At 35.5% G+C, this 19,668-nt stretch overlaps 1 protein-coding gene across 1 annotated transcript; it reads right to left on the bottom strand.

Moving 5' to 3' along the window:
• Window positions 1-17,864: 17,864 nt before the first annotated feature.
• On the bottom strand, window positions 17,865-19,550 carry LOC149169436 (peroxidase 49-like). The gene is made up of 4 exons (XM_089427099.1): window positions 19,276-19,550; window positions 18,970-19,161; window positions 18,673-18,838; window positions 17,865-18,539 (listed from the first exon to the last, which is right to left on the bottom strand). The coding sequence occupies exons 1-4, from the start codon at window positions 19,531-19,533 to the stop codon at window positions 18,124-18,126; spliced, it is 1,032 nt and encodes a 343-aa protein (XP_089283225.1). The 5' UTR covers window positions 19,534-19,550; the 3' UTR covers window positions 17,865-18,123.
• Window positions 19,551-19,668: the final 118 nt, after the last annotated feature.

Raw genomic sequence — 19,668 nt, 5'->3', positions numbered from 1 at the left:
AAACAACTTGATCCAGCAGTGCCAAGAGGGGAATAAAGACACCAGCTCCTCCATCAGGGTTATGGCATGCCTAATGGAATGCAATAAGATGACACTGATGAGACACCTACTTATGCAAATGTAAAGAGCTTTGATCGCTTGTGGAGGGCTACTAGACCGACTCACAAGATTTGATCGGGTTGTATAGTGGTGTGTTGGCGCAATGTGATTGGTTTATTTAAGGACCAATGGAAGAAAGCCATGTGGCAAGCCTGGAGGCCAACACATGGCACCTCCCAAAGGCCTTGATGGTAGACATAATGGAACAAAATTTTAGTTGGAGGTTAGGTCGAAATGACGACCTCTTGCACACTGTCCACGTGACTTTACCAACTCGTCTACCTGGTGTTTCTTACCCTGTATGTTCTCCATGCTATTTTAAAGCTTAATATTATGGAGTTGGGTGGTTAGGAGGGCCAACCTATAGGCTAGCCCTCCGCATGTGAACACAACCCAAAACTAGTGGTTAAGGCTGTGGTTTATCCAGTGGCTATCCAAACCATCACTGCAACAGTCCCATGTGATCACAACACCACAAACCACAAACAGTCACATTAACTTTGGTGGCTTCAACCATACAAAACCTGTGACGGTTAGTGTTATGCCATGTGAACGCGATGTGTTAACTGCAATGGTTAGTGGTATCCCTGACGGTCAAGCTAATGGTCACCTCCAAAGAACCGCGTGGTATTCGCCACATGTGACAACATGAAAAACTCCGACGGTTGTGGTCATTTAACTCCGCAATCTTTGTACTAATCGCAAGATTTAAAATAATAAATCCAGGTTTAATGAAATTAAGTGTAGTTTAACAAATAGTTAACTCCGAGTTTAATCTAGCACAAGTTTTGGCGGTGCCCCCAAATTCGGGCCTGCTTCCAAATTTAGTAGGGCTAATTGGAGATATTCCAGAATTAGAGGAGAAATTGTAGGAAAAGACTATCTGAGTCATAGAGAAGGCAATTTTCGACCAAATTGAGCTCAAAAAGAGGAGTTCTTAGCTAATTTGGACATTATGAACACATTGGTGCAGGTATCAGGATCCATAGAGCTTTGTAAAATAACATTTTTCCACATTGAGCTAATATAGAGGCCCAAGCCATGGAAGCTGGACCAAGGAGATGTAGCCCAGGAGTGGTGAACTCCTTTATCAAAACATTGTGTTAAAGTGTCTCTTTGATGGTTTGTTATATTTTGAATGTTTTTTGTTCAGTATTTGTTTTTTGAAGCTATTTTTCTCATGAATGTCATTTTAAACTTAAGGAAATTTACTTGATTGTATGCACAATAAACTAATGAAACCTCAGCACAAGAAGCAATAAGAAATCATATGTTTAGAAATTTTTAATTGTTATTAGCACAACAAAACTAATCATACAAAAACATATCAAAAATTCACCAAAGCTTCCTTTCATGACAGAGACAGTTGAGTAAATTCGATTCTAGAGCGAGTCCATTCAGATGTGTGTGAACCATTCTTGACAACATAAACGACCAAAAATAGGTATTATATTATATTTGTTGACAATTTTTCCCATAAATGATGGATCATTTTCATGCGGAAGAAAGAAATATCTTTCACAAAGTTTTGTGAATTTAAAGCATTGGTTGAGAAAGAGCCTCACAAGAAGGTTAAAGATCTGAGGAGTGATAAAGGTGGTGAGTATGTCTCAAATGGGTTTAAGAACTTTTGTGTGGTAGAAGGGATTAAACAGGAGTTGATGACACCCCATAACTCACAACAGAATGGGGTGGACAAAAGGAAGAATAAAATAATTCTAGGGGCAGCAAAAGCGATTTTGCATGATCATGGCCTACCACTACACTTGTGGGCTGAGAAATGCAACACATCTATTTATTTGCAGAACATAATCCCACATCAGATTCTTGGGATGAGTACACCAGCGGAGGCTTTCTCAAGGAAGAGACTAGATGTGGTTCACTTTAGGGTTTTTGGATCATCAATATATTTCCATGTGGCCAAAGATGCATGGAATAATCTTGAGCCAACAATTGAGTTGGGGATTTTAGTGGGGTACATTAATACACCTCACAACTATTAGGTGTACCTGTCGACCAGCAGGATGAAAATGGTTCATAGGGATGTCATATTATATGAGGAGAAGGCCATCTTATGTTCCCTTAAGAGGGAGCTTCAACTACATGTGGTTGAGGATCTTTTAGATCCTAAGGAGGAGCCTGAGGTTGATGTGTAGCAACCAAATGTAGAGGATCTAGGAGTGGAGACATCCACTCAGGCAGAGTCTTCCAGAGATGGGAGAAAGCACACCAGAGAGGCTGATAGGTTATTGCAGGATGCGAGAGAGAATGTGGGAGCACCCACATCATAGCGTAGGCAGAGGAGGTCACCTGAGAGGTACATTGGATACATGGCTCTTATGAGAGGATGTGTTGAGACAGAGCCATCTTCCTTTGAGGAGGCAGTACAACAATCGGTTTGGGTTGATGCCATGGTGGAGAAGTATAACTCCATTTTTCGTAGCAGTGTTTGGGATGTGGTCCCAAGACCGGAAGACATGTAAGTGGTGAGATCCTGATGGCTTTACAATGTAAAGTAAGATGCAGATGGTAGTGTGGAGAAACATAAGGAAATGTTTATGGCTTGAGGCTTTTCTTGGGTAGAGGGGATTGACTATGATGAGACATTTTCTCCTGTTGCAAGGTACTCATCAATCAGATCCATTTTGGCAATATCAGCGTAGATGGGTTGGAATATACATTAGATGGATGCACAGAAAACCTTCCTTAATGGAAAGATTGATGAAGAGGTCTACATTGAGCAACCAGAAGGTTTTGAGACCTTTGACTATGAGTCGCATGTGTGCTTACTCTATTTGGGGATACAATCCAAATAGATTGGAGGAAGAAAAAAAATTATAAAAAAGAATAACTATTTAAAGATGTCATAATAACATTTGGTAATCCTAGTTTTGATAAGGAAAATATTCTAGAGATTGCACGTAAATACATTCACTCAAAAAGAGACAATTTAAGGTCAAAGATGACAAAAAAATTGATGTATCCATGTCCAGCTTGGATCACAGACCAAGGCGCATGCGATGAACTTATGAAAGAGGTCAGTTTTGAGAGGAAGATCCGCAATAATCAAAATGATAGGCCTTCTGCACAAGAGGAAGGTAAGAGATTCCTTCGAGATACAACGAAAGCAACCAAAGCTAGGGTGTCCAGAATTGGATTTCATAAATTAGGCTTTGGTGTATATAATAGCATTCATGGTGGCATGGTGAGTGAATAATTTCATCTATTATATTTTCTATTTTATGGAAAATAACCATGGTCATGTTGAGTTAATTGTATCTTATTAGTTATTATACCTTATAAATATGATTATCTTTGTTGATTTAGGTTCACCAATTTCAAAAGGAAGCTTCAAAGGAAGACTTAAAATATGCTTTATTACATGGTTCCCAAGTCTTCAACAACACATGACAGATCGAGGGGAAAAATTAATTGTTGGTTATGAATGTGAGGTTAGTTTTTTATAACATTTTATGAATTATGTAATAATTTAATTGGAGGTATAATTTAATATTAACAAGTTAAATTGTGTTGTGTATAGGAATCCCAACAATAAAAATTATCAAGTCAAAAATCTAGGAGTGAGCAGGAGGAGGGGATACAAGCACATGATGAATTGTTTGCTACAGACAATCATTCAATTGTCATTCCTAAACCATGGCAAGAAACCATTGTTGAATTTCGGCAAATGGGAGACATAAATAATGAGGAGGGTTTTCAATGTGATGAGCAATCCACACCCACAATTAGAGTATCACCTTGTTGAAATAGGACAACTCCGGCCTCTAAGGAGTGCACTAGCTTGTGAGGGTCCAAACATAAAGTATATATGTGTGCAAAAAAACAAATTTTGAACATACTTTGTTTTTTGAACTTTGTGGAACAAAGCAAATTTTGAAGGTACTTTGTTTTTCTATAGCACTATTTTTTATGTGAGTGTCATAAGAAAACAATGCCTTGACTCTAGATGATTAATTTAATATATTGTGACTTTGGGTTAGTAATAATTGCCTTCAATGGCACTCCTACAAAAATATTATGCATTGTATCGCTTTGTACAATTATGATAGTTCATAATTGAAGATTTTTTTGTCAAGAATTATATTTTAGATCATACTTGTTTTGAACTTAATTCTTACTGTTTGTGTTTCCAAGAGGAAGCCTAACAATCATTTTTTTTTTTTTTCGATGGAAAAATCGTAATTTTATTCATATTGAGCAAAATTACATGTTTTGGATGTTGAAACAGCATATGATTTATAAAAAACTTGTCCTGATACAACAGTATCTAAAAATAATAATTTAATGGCTATCTATGCTTTCCTACCTTTCTTTTTTTCCACTTTTCGCCAACCTCCATTGTTGGGAGTGGATGTTACAATAGACATTTGTGCCTCATTGGTAGCAACTGGAGTTTCTTTGTTAGAATCTAAACTTTCTGTAGAGTGTGCTTGCTTCCTGCCACCAATTTCTTGCCCTGGTATGAGTTGGTCACTTTGCTGCTGTGGAATGGTTGTCTTTGGGACTAATGTGGAGCAATTCTGATTTTCATCATTTTGTGACCTATGTAGGGTGCTTTTTTCATTGGGTTCTAGGTTATTTCCTGGGTATTATGCTTCTTGGAATATGTTGCTTGTGGTAGTTTCTATGTTTTCTTCCTCTTCTATGTCATCTGCCGGTGTGGATGAAAACTGCCATTCCTTCAGCTTTGGTGGTTGTCTTCTTTTCCAGTCTTTTTTGTTTTGTGGGGACGCACTTTGTAGGTGACTGGTTTGATGACAAATGCTGCATCTAAAGGCAGTGTTTTCATAATCAAGTGGCTGGGACCATTGCTTTTCATTGTGGAGTAAGAGGATGTGGTCTAGTAAACCTTGACTGAGATCAACCTCCACACAAATCCTGGCAAAAGTGTAGATATCCTTGCAAAGGCACTCACTGTCTACTTTTAAGAATTTCCCCAAAGTGTTGCCAATGCCTGCTAATACTTTGATGTGCCAAAAGTGTAGAGGTAGGTTGTATAGTTTTACCCACACAGGCATTTTGGAAACCACCATGGTGTTTGGGTCAAATTCTAGAAACCAAGATGTCATAAAAAGGCCAGCATTACCCCAAAACCATGGTCCCTCGTTCAATGCATATTCCTTGTCATTGACTGAGTAGAATTTGACAATAAAAAATTCTTTTGAGCAGAGGTGGATGTCACAGTTTTCTGTCCATATGGAGTAAATCTGTTGACTAAGGGCTTTCGGTTTGGGCCAAAACCCATTAAACCTGCATATCACTGCTTTAGATAAATAATCATCATGTATTTCATTTATCTCAGGTATAGCAATTGTTAATGCAGGGTTTTGAGTTGTCTGCTCGACGATGTAGCCACCGAGGGTCGTAGCTTGCTGTTTTGTTTGTGCTTGAAGTTCCATCTTCCCTTTAACTGCATCTTTGAAGGAAACATGTCCTTTTGAGCTTGTGCTGGAATAGCCTCCATGGAGTCTTGTGTTGAGGTAAATAATTGAGTCGTTGCCTATGTCGTATTCTTTTAGCTTGTGCTCCTCCTACAATACTTTTCCTGTGTAGATTAGAAGTTGTTTGTAAGGTGGGATACCTATCCTTTCTTGTATCCTTTGTTTGAGTGTTTTTATCTCCTCCCAACTTCCTATCTTGATGCATACTGTGTTCCCTTCCATATATCTGATAAAGAGGGTACTTTGTTTACCTTTGTTCATTTCAGATACAGAGGCTTCAAGATCCAATGTTGGGGTGTTTTCCTCTTCGTGGTGTTCATGCTTAATCATTGTAGCTCTCTATTGATCTGGGTTGTTTAGTTTGTGGTCTCATGCTACCCACTGGTGATCGTCATATACCAGCCCAAAGTGATCCTTAGCACGAGGCCTTGTATGCTACTCTTCCCTCCTCCAATGGATCGCGACTACCGTTGCTCCGTGAATCTTCTTCATGGCACCGCATTTTGCCTGTTGTGGGAAGCACCCACCTTTAGACATAGGGAACCCCCAAAAGTGTGAGCCATTTGTTGGTAGTGACCTCCTCGAGCCTAGATCTGTAGCAAGGATCTTTGCTTTAGGAATATCAGTCCAACCAATGGAAGCAATTATGGTTTTTCTCTTTCAATCTGGGGTTTTGTAAGTTATCCCTATGCATAGAGGCAGTTGTGGTCCTTTGGATGTCCACTTAGCCTTCATAATATAGAGATCAATCTTAATGATGCAAGGATCCATGTCTGTGCATCCCCAACTATGTAGGTTGGGATCCAAAGTAACCATTTTCTTCGCCTCCTCAAGCTCCTCTCCACCCTGGGGATCTGTCTTCTGGGCCCAGACCTTCATTGCATATTTTCTCTGCCCTAGCTTCATCCATCCATCTGGATTTTCAGATAACTTAGATTTATATTTTCCCTCGAGATCCACGGATCTGCAAAGAGGCAACCCAGATATAGCATATGCTTCTAGATCTAACCATTGCAGTGATAGATTGGTGTGCTGGATGATCCATTCGGATGGTTTCTAGCCTTTTTCTGAGCCATAATGTAGATCTAGGGAAGAAATGATCTGCTAACATTTTCGGTAGTGGTACCATTTCCCTTCAGCTGTCGCTCCCTCCTCCAACCTCTTATGGAGATTACGAGCTTCCCTCCTGTATCTGTGCTTGTGTCCTAGATCACTGGGAAGAGTAAATGGTTCATCGGCTTGAACATAAACCCTCACCATTTTTCTCCCTTCAGAATGTTTCGGAAACCCAACCATCATGTTAAGGAGAGATTCTAATTTAAGGCTTACACTTTGTGTTTTCAATAAGAAGCCCAACCATAATGTTAGGGAGGGATTCAAGAAGACAAAAAACCTGGTGTGGGTTTTACCAAAGCATCAGGCCAACCCAAATGGACTTGCCCCTTAACATAGATACTTGCTTCTAATTTGTCACTCATACACTTTGCATACAGATGTTATTTTGTAAGACAAAAATGACCCAATTGGTTGTTTAGATAGGATGAAAGCTCCTAGTGCAGGTTGGTTTGGGGGTTCTCAGGTATAGTCCAGACCGTAATTCCCTAAGAATTAAACTGGATAGACCAATATACTACTAGACCACAGTCCAAACAACCATACAATTTTCATACATTAACCATACACTTGTTAATTTTAAATGATATATTTAGATTTCAGATGGATTTTCTATCTTTTCTTGTCATGAAGGTGGTTTCCAGAACATTTCTTGGTCAATGGGAAATACCCATCCAGGAATGGGTCAGTATATCAAAATTATTTTCCATGTCTAAGTGCAGTTAACAACTTTCTTCTGCATGTATGTCTTCAACTTCTTTCATTGAATCGATGTTTGTCATTGAATTTATAGCAATAGTTATAAATAAGGATGTGGAAACTAGGCCCTTGTCTGATGCTAATCATATAAAGGTACTAACCTCTGCTTCACACCATTCTTTAGATATATTATTTGAGACAAAAGAGCTTCTCTTTCTTAACATGCTATTATCAGGGTTTATATGTTGTACTAGTAGCTTGTATTTATCCCTTATATTTTGGAACTTTGTTTTAGTCTAGAATGATGTAAAGTGAACCAACAGATAGAAATAATTTGGTCTTTTCAATCTGGTTATATGCCATAAATAATTTTTTTAAAACAGATGGATATTTTTTCCTATCAACCTACCCATTTTGACCACTTTCTAGATTCTTTCGATTAGTATACCTATGAATAATCATTAGCCACATGCAATGTTCTTCTAGTCATGCTTTTACTTTGAAAAACACAATTTGATAAAGATCAACATATATTAGTTTAGTTTTTTTTTTATTTTATTTTCCAAGAAAATAAACTTTGTAATTGATATTTCTAAAATTTAAATCAAGATACACATAAGCAAGCATTTTTTCTCTTATTCAGTTTCAAAGAGCTTTTAGCCTAGACTCCTAGGACATATTGTAGTCTTCTTTCATAACAAAAATGGTTCTTTCTGGTCTCTCAAGAGAGCGATGAAATATACATACTCAAATTTTTTCTGGCACGGACTCAAAACAAGACTGACCTGAGCAACATAGAAGCTACTCTAAAAATAAATAGAAAGTGAACAATTCATTAAAAAAAAGGCCTAAACCTTTTGGCAAAAGGGGCATTTCTCTTGAATTCTTATTTAATCAGAGATCCCTCGAGCAAGGAAACAATTTCTTTAGATAGTAGGTCTTCTTTGGATTGAATTATCTAGAGATGTGGGCAAGCAAAAGAAACTTCTTGAAAATGATTTTTTACCTCCAATGATTTTCCTATTTTGGGACATAGGGCTGGTTTTGAAATTTGGCTTCTGCCATTTGCCCAATCCATAAAATGCTTTGAGTCCCCTAGCACCTGTAATCTGCTAACACGTTTTTCAACAACTACTTTCATCAAAATCCACAAAAGATAGAATTCATCTCCGTTGTTAGCTTCTTGACCTGCTCCCTTGGCATGTACCCTCAAAGGAACCCTAGGGCATTGCAAAGTCAATATCCAGTTTCTTTAAACCTTATGTGGTGTTATCTTCTAGAGTCATCGTATTCATATTTTTGGAATCAATGTTTCAAACCATCCTATGTGGTTATTCATTAGGATAGATCCATGAGTGAACAAGTCAGATCTCAATCGTGACAATAAATAAAGGTGTGGACTAGGACAGAAATGAATGACAACCGACAAGTTTTGAAGGAAAGGAGAGTGAATAAATTAATATTGATTTAATTTGGTTTTAATTTCCATACCTAGTTTTCTTTTAAAGGTTTAAATATTATTAATGATACTAAATGTTTAAAATGATAATTGTTATCAAGATTCTCAACCCTACTAATTAATAATTGAAATTCTTTAAAAAAAATTATACAAACTTATTCACATTGAATTGCTAATAAATAATTTTTTTGTTTTATTGATAGTTCATGATTGTTAATAAATGACTATAGTAACTAATGGTTAATGAAAGTTATTAATAGGTTGTTAAATTATTATAATGAATGATTAAAATGAAAAATTTTAATGAATAATAATTAATAACTAATATTAATGATTTTCCAAAGTTTTTTAATGATTATAAAATAAACTTATTTTTCATTATGAGTTTTTATTAATTTTTAAGATTGAAATTAAAATTGAATTTAATGTTTAAAATTAAATTAAAATTTTGTTAAAATTAAATTGAAAATTATAAAAGAAATTAAATTTTTATTAATAATAATTAATAGCTAATATTTAATAATGATTTTCCAAAGTTATTAATGATTATAAACTTATTATTTCCATTATTAATTTTTATTATTAATTTATGATTGAAATTGAAGTTGAATTTAATGTTTAAAATCAAACTAAATTTTTTGCTAGAATTAAATTGAAACTTATAAAAATTTTAATTTTTAAATATTATATTAAATTTTTTTATTAATTTTCTTTTTAGCGTTGGTAAATTTATATACTAAAAGGAAGACATAGAAAGGCCAAATTTAGCGTTAAGAGGGTAGGGAGCAGTTAAGAGAAGGTGGAATTGGAGGTTAGAGTGGGAATCCAATTATCACTTATTTTCCAACCATCATCACGATTGAGGTTGTTAGGGTTCTTTCCTATTTATATAGTTTCTCTAAATTTCCTATGGTGATAATGATCAATTTTGCCCACAACATAAGAGTTTTCAATACAAATATGATGATTGGTTTTACTGGAGTTCTCGGTCAAAGCTGAGGTTTTGGAATGGTTATGCTTAATGTCAGTGGCATGCTCTTGAATCCTAGTTAAGATTGATCGACCAGTCCCTCCAATGTAGGTTTTTCCACATTAACAATGAACTAAATACACCCCTTTGTGGAATTTAGGATCAATGGTATCTTTTACTGATTTTATGCATCTACTAATGGTGTTCATAGGTTTAAAGGTGGTTTTTATATTGTTCTTTTTTAAAATATAAGTAATTTTATCAGTGGTGCCCAATATGTAGGGGAGGTGAACCTTACCAACATAATCATCCATAGGTTGTTTGTTTTTAGGATTCTACATCTTCTTGAAAGCTTTGATTCCTTGGTGTCTTCCATATACATTCTTTTCAAAAACATCCATGAGGTGGTTCTTATCTTGTTCAAAATGATCATGATATAAAATGTGCACAACCCTAGTTGCTAGAGTGTTGAGAGCCCCAAGTTTCTGAGCTGGATTATGGTGAGAGTTGGTATGTAGGTAATGCTCAGTGTGGGTTTTCTTACGATAGACCTGGTGAGATATGGAGCCATCTTGGTTTCTTTTGATTAGGATGTCAAGAAAGGGAAGGATATCATTCTCTTCTACTTCCATTGTAACCTTGATAGAATTAGATTGACTATTAAGTTGTTTCAGGAAAATTTCTAATTTTTCTTTTCCATGAGGCCAAATAATATAAGTGTCATCGACAAATATTTTCCAAAGTTTAGGTTTTAATGGGGAGTACTCAATGGATTTAGTTTCAAAATATTCCATAAACAGATTGGAAATGATGGGAGACAGAGGTGATCCCATAGGTACACCGCAAGTCTGTTCATAAATATCATCTTTAAAACTAAAGAAGGTTGATTTCAGACAAATTTCAATTAATTTAGTTTTGTTAGGATCAGTGATTTTTGGGATGACTTTCATGGATTCATTTATGGGAATGTTAGTATAGAGAGATTTTACACCAAAACTAACCAAGATGTCATGCTGGTAAATTTTTATCTATTTGATCTCTTTGATGAAGGGATTGGAATCTTTCAAGAAGGAACTAGTGTTTCCCACCATGGGTTTAATTTTTTTAGCAAGATATTTCGCGAGATGGTAAGTGGGACCTCCAATGGCATTGACAATGGGTCTTATGGGGATACCTTCTTTATGTATTTTAGGGGCTCCATATATCCTACGGGTGTAGGGATTAGTTTCAATAAGATTTTCAATGTTGTGTTCCTTGCTTGATTTTATCAAGTTATTTACATTCATAGAGATCTTTTTTACGGGAATATTTTTTAATTTAATGTAACAGTCGGTATTGGTCAAGTGGTCCAACATCTTCTCATTATAATCATTTGTGTTCATTATAACAATTGCACCACCTTTGTCAGCTTTCAAGACCACAATATTAGGGTTTTGGTTTAGGGTCTTGAGAGCAAGATATTCTTGTTTGGAAATGTTTCTTTTGGGTGGTTGGGCTTTCCTGAGGATGATGGAGCAATCCTGTCTAACAATTTCTTTAATGTTATCTGGTAAATCCTTAATCCCATACTCAATGTTGCACAAAATGTCTTCTTTGGGGATGGTACGAGGGGAAATGGCAAAATTCAAGCCTCTTTCAAGGAGACCTAGAGTGACTTGGTCAATCTAGGTGTTGGAGAGATTCACAATATGTTTTCTCACTCTTAGAGAGGTAGATGGATTCTCTGCAACAGTTGATTTCGATGTCGCTATCCCATTCTGAATTAAAACATTGTTTCCTTCATAATTTTCAATTTATGTGGATACCATCAACCTGTTTATAAATCATTCAACTTTATCTTGGTGTGACACCTTACCATCTTCCCTGATCTCGTACCCTTCTGCTTGGGAAACTTCCAACATTCTCCATAAAAGAACCTTATTTGATGAGTGAAAAAACTCACCAACATCTCTTTTCCCGTAAATATCATCTTATATCTAGCTAACTATACCTCACATAAGATGTGATAGGGTAATGTTTTATGGGCATAAACAGATCTATTTAAAATCCAAAATTCAAAGCATTTCAACTAAGAGGTTTTAGCCTAAGGGATTGTAATATTAATAGTATGGAGAGAATTTTTCCTGATAGATTTGGTAAAAGAATAGTTATATTTGAAGGAATTGCAACCTTAATACTCTGCAAAACATCTTTCCAAACAGATTTTGCAAAGGAATAGTTAACACATATATCATCCACATATTCCCTTACTTCCTTACAAAGAATGCACCAGCCAGGTCATATCCAATTCTTCTCTTTACCATTGTCACAGTTTAGGATCTTATTGGCCAAAGCTAGCCACAGAAAGTTCCTCTTTTACAAGGAATTTTTAACTCCAGACTAGTCTCCATCACCACATTCTCTCTCAACATATTTCTTCCTCTATTTTTGCATCGTATCCAACTTCCAAGGTGAGTAGTGAGCACACCTGTAGCTTTATTTCTTCACCACTTCAGCTCATCATCGTGATCTTTGATAACAATATCATTGTGTTTAATATTTACATCAAGGAAATCCCTAGATTGAGTGAAGATAAAGTAGTTGAAGCGATTGTGGCCTAACACTGTAGTGCATTTACCTTCGAAACGACCTTGTGTGAGCTATTTCTATTTTTAGAAATTTTGATTTTATATTTTCTCAAATGTCAGTCAATCCAAAAATCCTGATTATATATGTATTTAGTGTTAAGTCCATGTTTTTTGAAGCCCCTTCATCATCTTCAACTACAGAAATGCTAAATGTGGTTGATTCTGAAGATGAAGAGGAGGTTACCACAAGACATCAACATTCTAAGGTTCAATATTTTCAAGAATCATAGAACATATTCCATAATTCAACACTTTTCTTGTCTACTTGAAGATTACTTAATCAATTAATGCATTTCTAACCCTTAAACTGCAGGTCAAAGATAACATCAAAACAAGTTTGACTGGTAATTGTGTGTGATTGTCGCCAATTTGTAAGAAAAGACAATTTTTTTTAGATACAACTAAACTAAAAAGATTTATGCCTCTATCAGAAGCAAGTTATGTTGGGTTCTCTTTGGCAAAAAATGGTTTAGAGGAGTCCTCAACAACTAGAACTCATCAACGGTTTAGAAGAGTTACTGGTGATGAGAACTACTTAATAGGTGATAGACAAAAGGAAGAAATAAGTTAGTGGGAGGCTTCAGAATCTGCAACAACATTAAAAGTTAAAGTTGGCACAAAGGACTACATTATGGCAAAATAAGGAGATGATGATTATGAGACTAGTGAATTTTAGAAATTCGACATACTATACAATTCAAATCTGATTGTCAGGAAAGATTGGGATTATAGAAATACAAATTAATCATCAAAGAAAGCTACTCCAAATTTCAAATGCTTTAGTAAGGTAACCTTCGAATTTTTTTATATGTTTTTGTTATTTTGTTTGTTGACATCTATTTCAAGCAAATGTTTCATGTTTGGCTTTTACTATTTGTTATGTTTCATGAATTATCAAACCTGGCCCAAGGGAGTTTTATGCCTATCGCAGGTAGGTCACTGGAACATGATGAAGAAGGTAATGACTATCTTCTCTTAAAGATAATTGCTCTATACTACATACATGGTACATGTTCTTCAAGAGGAAAATAACTTATATATAAACTTTGTACTATTGAAATCCTTTAATGTTTGTAATTTTTTAACTAACATTTGCATAGCATGAGATGAAACAAAAAATGGTCAATGGAGGCACAATTAACCATTGGGCTTGTATCAACTTCTCGTGGGCCGTTCAAGAAAGTGTTGCTCTTAGATTTTGTCACGAGTTGGCTCAAATGTGCCAAATCTCTGGCATGGTAGGAACGTGTGGGCCTCATTGAACTTTGATATTCCTTTTGGAGGTTGTAACACGATTTGCAGTTTATCCTATGTTGAACAGAAAACCTGGTAAAAATTCTCCAAATATTTGATATTGGTTTATGCCTTCCCCTCATTGCACGTATTGAATCTTGAACCTGCTATTCCAATCTACATGGCATGACCTGACCAAGTTGAAAGAGCTCTGAAAATTGTATACAAAGATGCAACGAACAAACTGAGAGGCAAGGAATTGGAGCTCCTCATAGTCATTCTGCTTGAAAACAATGCATATCTGTATGGTCAGTATTTTATTCTTTCCTGAGGATTCAGTAGTGTTTGTTTATGAATTGAGTTCATGGAATTTGACACCTGAACTATTTACTGCTACAGGTTTGTCAACAAAATGAGTACTTTTACTTAGTGGTTCTAATCATTTTTTGCAATACTTGCAGTTTTTTCACACAAGATTGATATGTAGATTGATAATGTGGAGTGTCCGAGCATAGATAGGATAACTGAGAAGAATCTTACCTTATCATGATTTCCTGAATGTTTCAATGTGTGAAGGAGATAAGAATAATCATTGTTTATATATATTAGATTTCTAAAAATTTTAATCAAGTGAAAATAATAATTACAATAAACCACAATACAATGCATAATATTTACCCAATTAAAACCTAGAGATCAAAAAATAGATGCACCAATAACAACATGTCTTGCATCAAGATAATGGTGAACAAATAACTTTTTTTCTTTTTGGTTTTATTGGAATCTCGTAATCTGGTGTAAAACACTTGCATCTTTTTTATTCTTAACTTATAGGTTTGTTACTCCATCTCCTAGGATGAAGATATAATAAGCCAACAAACATTCTTAAGAACATAATATCATTTTATGGATTTTGAAATTTCTGATCATTTTAACTGAAAAACTTGAAGCCTTCAGGCAGCATGGAACTATAATTAAACTCTATGCTACAATCTACTAGGCTTTAGGGGATGATAAGAAATTAAGGAAATGTGAATTTAGAGTTTTTGACTCGTTTTTCTTTTGTTTTAGGTCGGGAGTCTACATCGATGAGAAATTTCATTATCTCTTCCTCAACTAAAGAGCCCAAAACTACCCTACAATATTGCTCAACAACAACTAGGTGCATTTTATGGTGGTGAGTAGGTTTACACAGATTGGAGAATGTTAAATAAATACTGCATCAGCGACTGTCGAATTGTGAAAGCCAGTAATGGAGGAGATAACTTTGTAGGTCACCAATAGATTGAGAATTGGCCTATATCATGTTGCGAGGACCTGTGTCAATTTTCCATCTTTTGTAAAACCTTCATCAAGGTAGGATTGTTAATCAATTGTAGATTTGAATGCATATACATTCTTACAATTTTTTGTTATCAAGGAAACCAATTCCAATTATACAAGGGTATTGAAATTGTGGAGCTAACCATTGGATATGAATTTAATTTTCCATCATTTAATGCGATTCAATATTTTGGATTTATATGTCAAAGAGTAAACTCTCATGTAAGAAGGAGAAATCTTGAACATTTTTCTTTTGCCTCATAATATATCATGAAAGGAAGCTCTAATTGAGGACCTTGCATGTTCAAATTCAATGACATGAATGTATTTTCAACAAATATAAGTGTGCTGCGTTATTATTTTCACTTGCTTTCCATATTTTTTAAGTTTTGGAAATTGTTTTTTCATTTATATTTAAAATGACTTTATTGTTAACTTTAAAAAAATTGGAATTTATTCCTTTTTTTTTCCATAAAGAACAGAGATTTCAAGTAATTAAAATCACTATTTGGGAACATTAAATGTTGAAACCACCTTAAAATAACATTTAAAATGATTTTGTTTATTTTTTTTAAAATATTTTTTCATATTGTCTCTAGAGAGACAATAGTTGGAATTATGGACATATAGTCTCTATAGAGACAATATGTTTTTAATCTCAGCTATTGTCCTTGAAGAGACAAAAATGAAAGTGTCCCTAGAGAGACAAAAATGAAAGTGTCTCTAGAGAGACAAATGAAATTGTCTCGTAAGAGACAATAATGCATCTGCCTTTATCTAGAGACAATAATAATATGGATTTTATATTAATTTTATAGAGACAATTTTTTAACACATTAATTTTGAGACACGCTTAAAGACAATATTTAAGACAATACACAAGTTCCCTTTTGTGTCAAGTTAAGACAATTGATTAGAAAATTGTCTTAAAACCCACCACATGTAGTAGTGCCACCTACTTTTATTACTAATAATAAAGAAGCATAATCCAGCTAACCTATTTCCATGCCATAACAATTGATTTTGAAAATACAATTAAAAGAAAGTTTTACATTTTTACTTTGTCATTTTTTTTCATTTTTTTTTTTTTTTTTTTCATTTTTGTGAAGGTTATGAGATCTAAAACATAACTTGAACACGAACATCGATTAAAAAAAAAAAGAATTGCTGCTGAACAATGAATCCTAAAAGCTCTTAGTTGATTATGTTGCTTACCCTAGGATTTGCTCTGCTCAGTTTTTTTTTTCAAATTGTTTGCGAACAATGAATCCGAAAATCTCTTAGTTGATCATGTTGGGCACTGATTAGCCTATGGTTTTCTCCGCTCACCCTCTTGTCTACTATTCACTCCAGCCTCCACTGTCTCAAACAGTCAATATTAAAACTTTGTCTGGTCTTCCGTCCAACCTCGGACTATGATAATATCCTGGTCCCAAACACCAAAACGAAACCCTGGTCTGCAATAGTGTCTTGTTGTTTGGAGCCTCTACTTCGTGACTTAGCCCAACAAGGATTTGTGAGCGCTGTTCGAACTTCGACAGCCTCACTATTCACGTGATGACACCAATGACGTGATGACTAGTCTACGATCGTCGTCGAGGGCATGCCACGATGACACATTTTTCAACCTTTGGATATAAAATTATGTTAGTCTGCAGTTGTGCTATGGAGCCGGCAATCGGGAGTCGAGACTTTTAGGTGACAATTTGCGCTATTACGGTTGATGGGAGTGTGTTGTGAACTATGCACGAGTGGAGGATTAGGACAGTATTAGATTTTAGGGTTATATATATATATGCGTTTAGTCTAATGAGGGGGAGGAGTTGTTTGGAAAGTTATGGAAATTCTAGTCATAGTTAGAGAAAATCCGGCAAGGATTTTTGTAAATCCAAATTACAGTTGTTAAACTTCAAAATTTTACCTGTCTTGGAAGTTTTTGATGGTGCTGAATCCATTTTCACCATCAAAAATATTATTCAAACACTGGCTCTACAAGATTTTTTGAAATATTTTTGCCCAAATTCCAGCAAAAAGACATGTTGCAAGATTCTTAACTATTTAATAATTGTAAATAAGCTTTATTACAATGTTATGGCTCACTCATACCACATGCTTAAAAATGATAACTTTACATAATTACATGTAAAATAAATTTCAAATTTTTATTTGTGATTACTAATAAAAATATTACAAAATATTTTATAAAAATGATATTTCTACCATCTAATTAATATTATTTTTTAAAAAATCCAATAAAAAAATTATATACATAATAATAAACTATATATATAAACTTTAACAAAAATACAGGGGAAAACATCCCTTATTGGTAATCACCTTCTATCAAGAACACCCACCTTCTATCAAGAACACTGCACGTCAACACAAACAAACTTACCTCTGAACGGTATGTGGAGAAGGCATACCGATGTCCTTAGAAATATTTTTGCACATCCACATCTGGATTGTGAACCAGGAAGGAGAAAGAGACATTGTCAGGAAATAATTCATTTGACCATCAAAATTTCCTATGAATTTTATCGGATTAACCCTTGTCCCAATGCGTTTTATTTATTCTGTTATTATTTATACACGTCAACGTTTGATGTTCAAATATCCATGTCCTTTTTCTGGTTATATTAACGTTTGATGGGCACGATGCTTGAAATTTTCTGTTGGACTACTCTCGTTATGCAAAATATGCATTCATAATAATCACAGTGTTTACGGTGCAGGCAAACATTCAAAGAGTAGCATCACTTTGATATTCAAATGACGTACACCACCTTGACGAAACCCCAAATTTCCAATTTTTTGTTTGGAAAACACGATCAATTGGAAAAGGAAAAGAGAAATCAAATATGATGAATCTCAAGATCTTGATAAGAAACAACTCATTAAGCCACATTGCTTCGATTATGTAGAAATACACCTTACATGGCAATTTCAGGCGCATGCTGAACTAATGTCCGGCTACTGTCACCCCATTGGAAGAAAAATAGTTTACTGGCGGAATAATTATTATAGATGTGAATGCGCTGGAAAGGATCATTTAAAAATGCATTTTGATGGCAGCTACAAACGGGAACGTAAGCTATAGCAACAAAATTGTTGAAATTGATTGAAGTCGAGTACTGATCAACTGAGAACAGTACGACAATTGGTCCTGATTTCTCCCATGGTGCCTGTAAGAGGGCTGATGTTCCCCATCTTCACCATTGATTCTGTAAACTGTTGGAGAAAGAGCTCTTCATTTTCTGCGTAAGCTTTCACTGTTTCCATGGTCTTCCCTTGGCCCTTGGCGAACAATTCTTCGTCTGAGTTCAACAGTCCATACCCGCTCAGCAAGTTCTTGAAGTAGTAGTTGTCGAATTTCGTAGGACTCACAAAATCCAATGGAGACAAGTTATTATCTCCTCCCGATTTCGGACACCTAGATATAAGCCGACTGTAGTAAGATTTGTCCAGGGTGGAGTCTGGCTGCCCATTTCCACTCTGTTTGTAAAGCCTCTGCCGGAAACTTGTGCATCGAGATTGGCCGATCGTGTGACTTCCTGCGTAATTAGCATTTGTATTTGTATTTCACTACTTAGTACTTAATAATCTGCACTTACTATTGAATGCTACAAAATGAAATGATTGAACTGTAAATTATGACGCTGCAAGTTATAAATAAAATATGTATACCTGAAAGGGCCACCAAGTCTACTTCATCCAGACCCTGGCGTTTAAACTTAGTAATGAGTGTCTGAAGAGTTGAGTTGGGCGCTGGGATATTGTTGTTGGACCCACTCAAACTTGCACTCCTCGAGTCTCTTCTCCCCAGTAAAACCTCCCAGCCCAGACCTCCACTCTGATATTATTCAATCATAACACATCAGCAAGTATTATTATTTATTAGATTATAATATTGCCATGGAAATCAAGTGCTAGCAAAATATGTTATTTTGAAAGAATGAGATACTGGCCAGTAAGGTGTATTACCAGGACCACTGAGTCACGAGCTGTAATAGCAAGAATATCTGCACATGATACAGTTTCTGGGCACGCCTTTTCTAGTTCACTCTTAATCTGATCAACGACCTTAAATCCTCTTGCAGAATTTCTGTTGGGATTCGATCTCTTCTCACTCACAATGCTTCCACTGTCATCTAGTAGCAAAGATGCGTCGCACCCCTGTCATGACATTAAAATTTCGCACATTAACACATACATTTTATTTCTACTGATTCATGAGTAGCCATTATTCAATGCAATTAGATCAATCTTCATGACGAAAAGAATGCTGACCTTGACAAAACAATCATGGAAGTGAAGCCTGAGTAAGGATGCCGCCATTCGAGCCTCCTTCATCACGGCCTTCTCCATGACCGATTTTACTATTTGTTCAGCCATAGGACATGAATCGTCATAAAAATGTGGAATCAAATTATTGGAAGGTTGCGGATAGGATACTGGGAATGATAATACGAACACCTGCAACGAACAAAGGAGCAGAAGAGGGATAAGAGAGGGGCGGGGCGAAATAGTTAATGCCATGATTCTCATGAATGGACGAACTGTGATACGGGTGTATGAATGAGCCCAAGAAGAGGCTGTAGGGTTCGGACGCTTATTTATATAAATGCATGGGAGTTCTCCACGGCGTTAACGTTGAATTCAAGTGTTGAAAAATTCAATGCT

This window comes from Pinus tabuliformis, chromosome 4_2 (genome assembly GCF_031772625.1).
Source record: "Pinus tabuliformis cultivar Carrire ecotype Pingquan chromosome 4_2, CPIR1, whole genome shotgun sequence".
NCBI lineage: Eukaryota > Viridiplantae > Streptophyta > Pinopsida > Pinales > Pinaceae > Pinus > Pinus tabuliformis.
The sequence above is the reverse complement of the archived record's forward strand: the minus strand, read 5'-3'. Positions and strand labels throughout refer to the sequence as shown.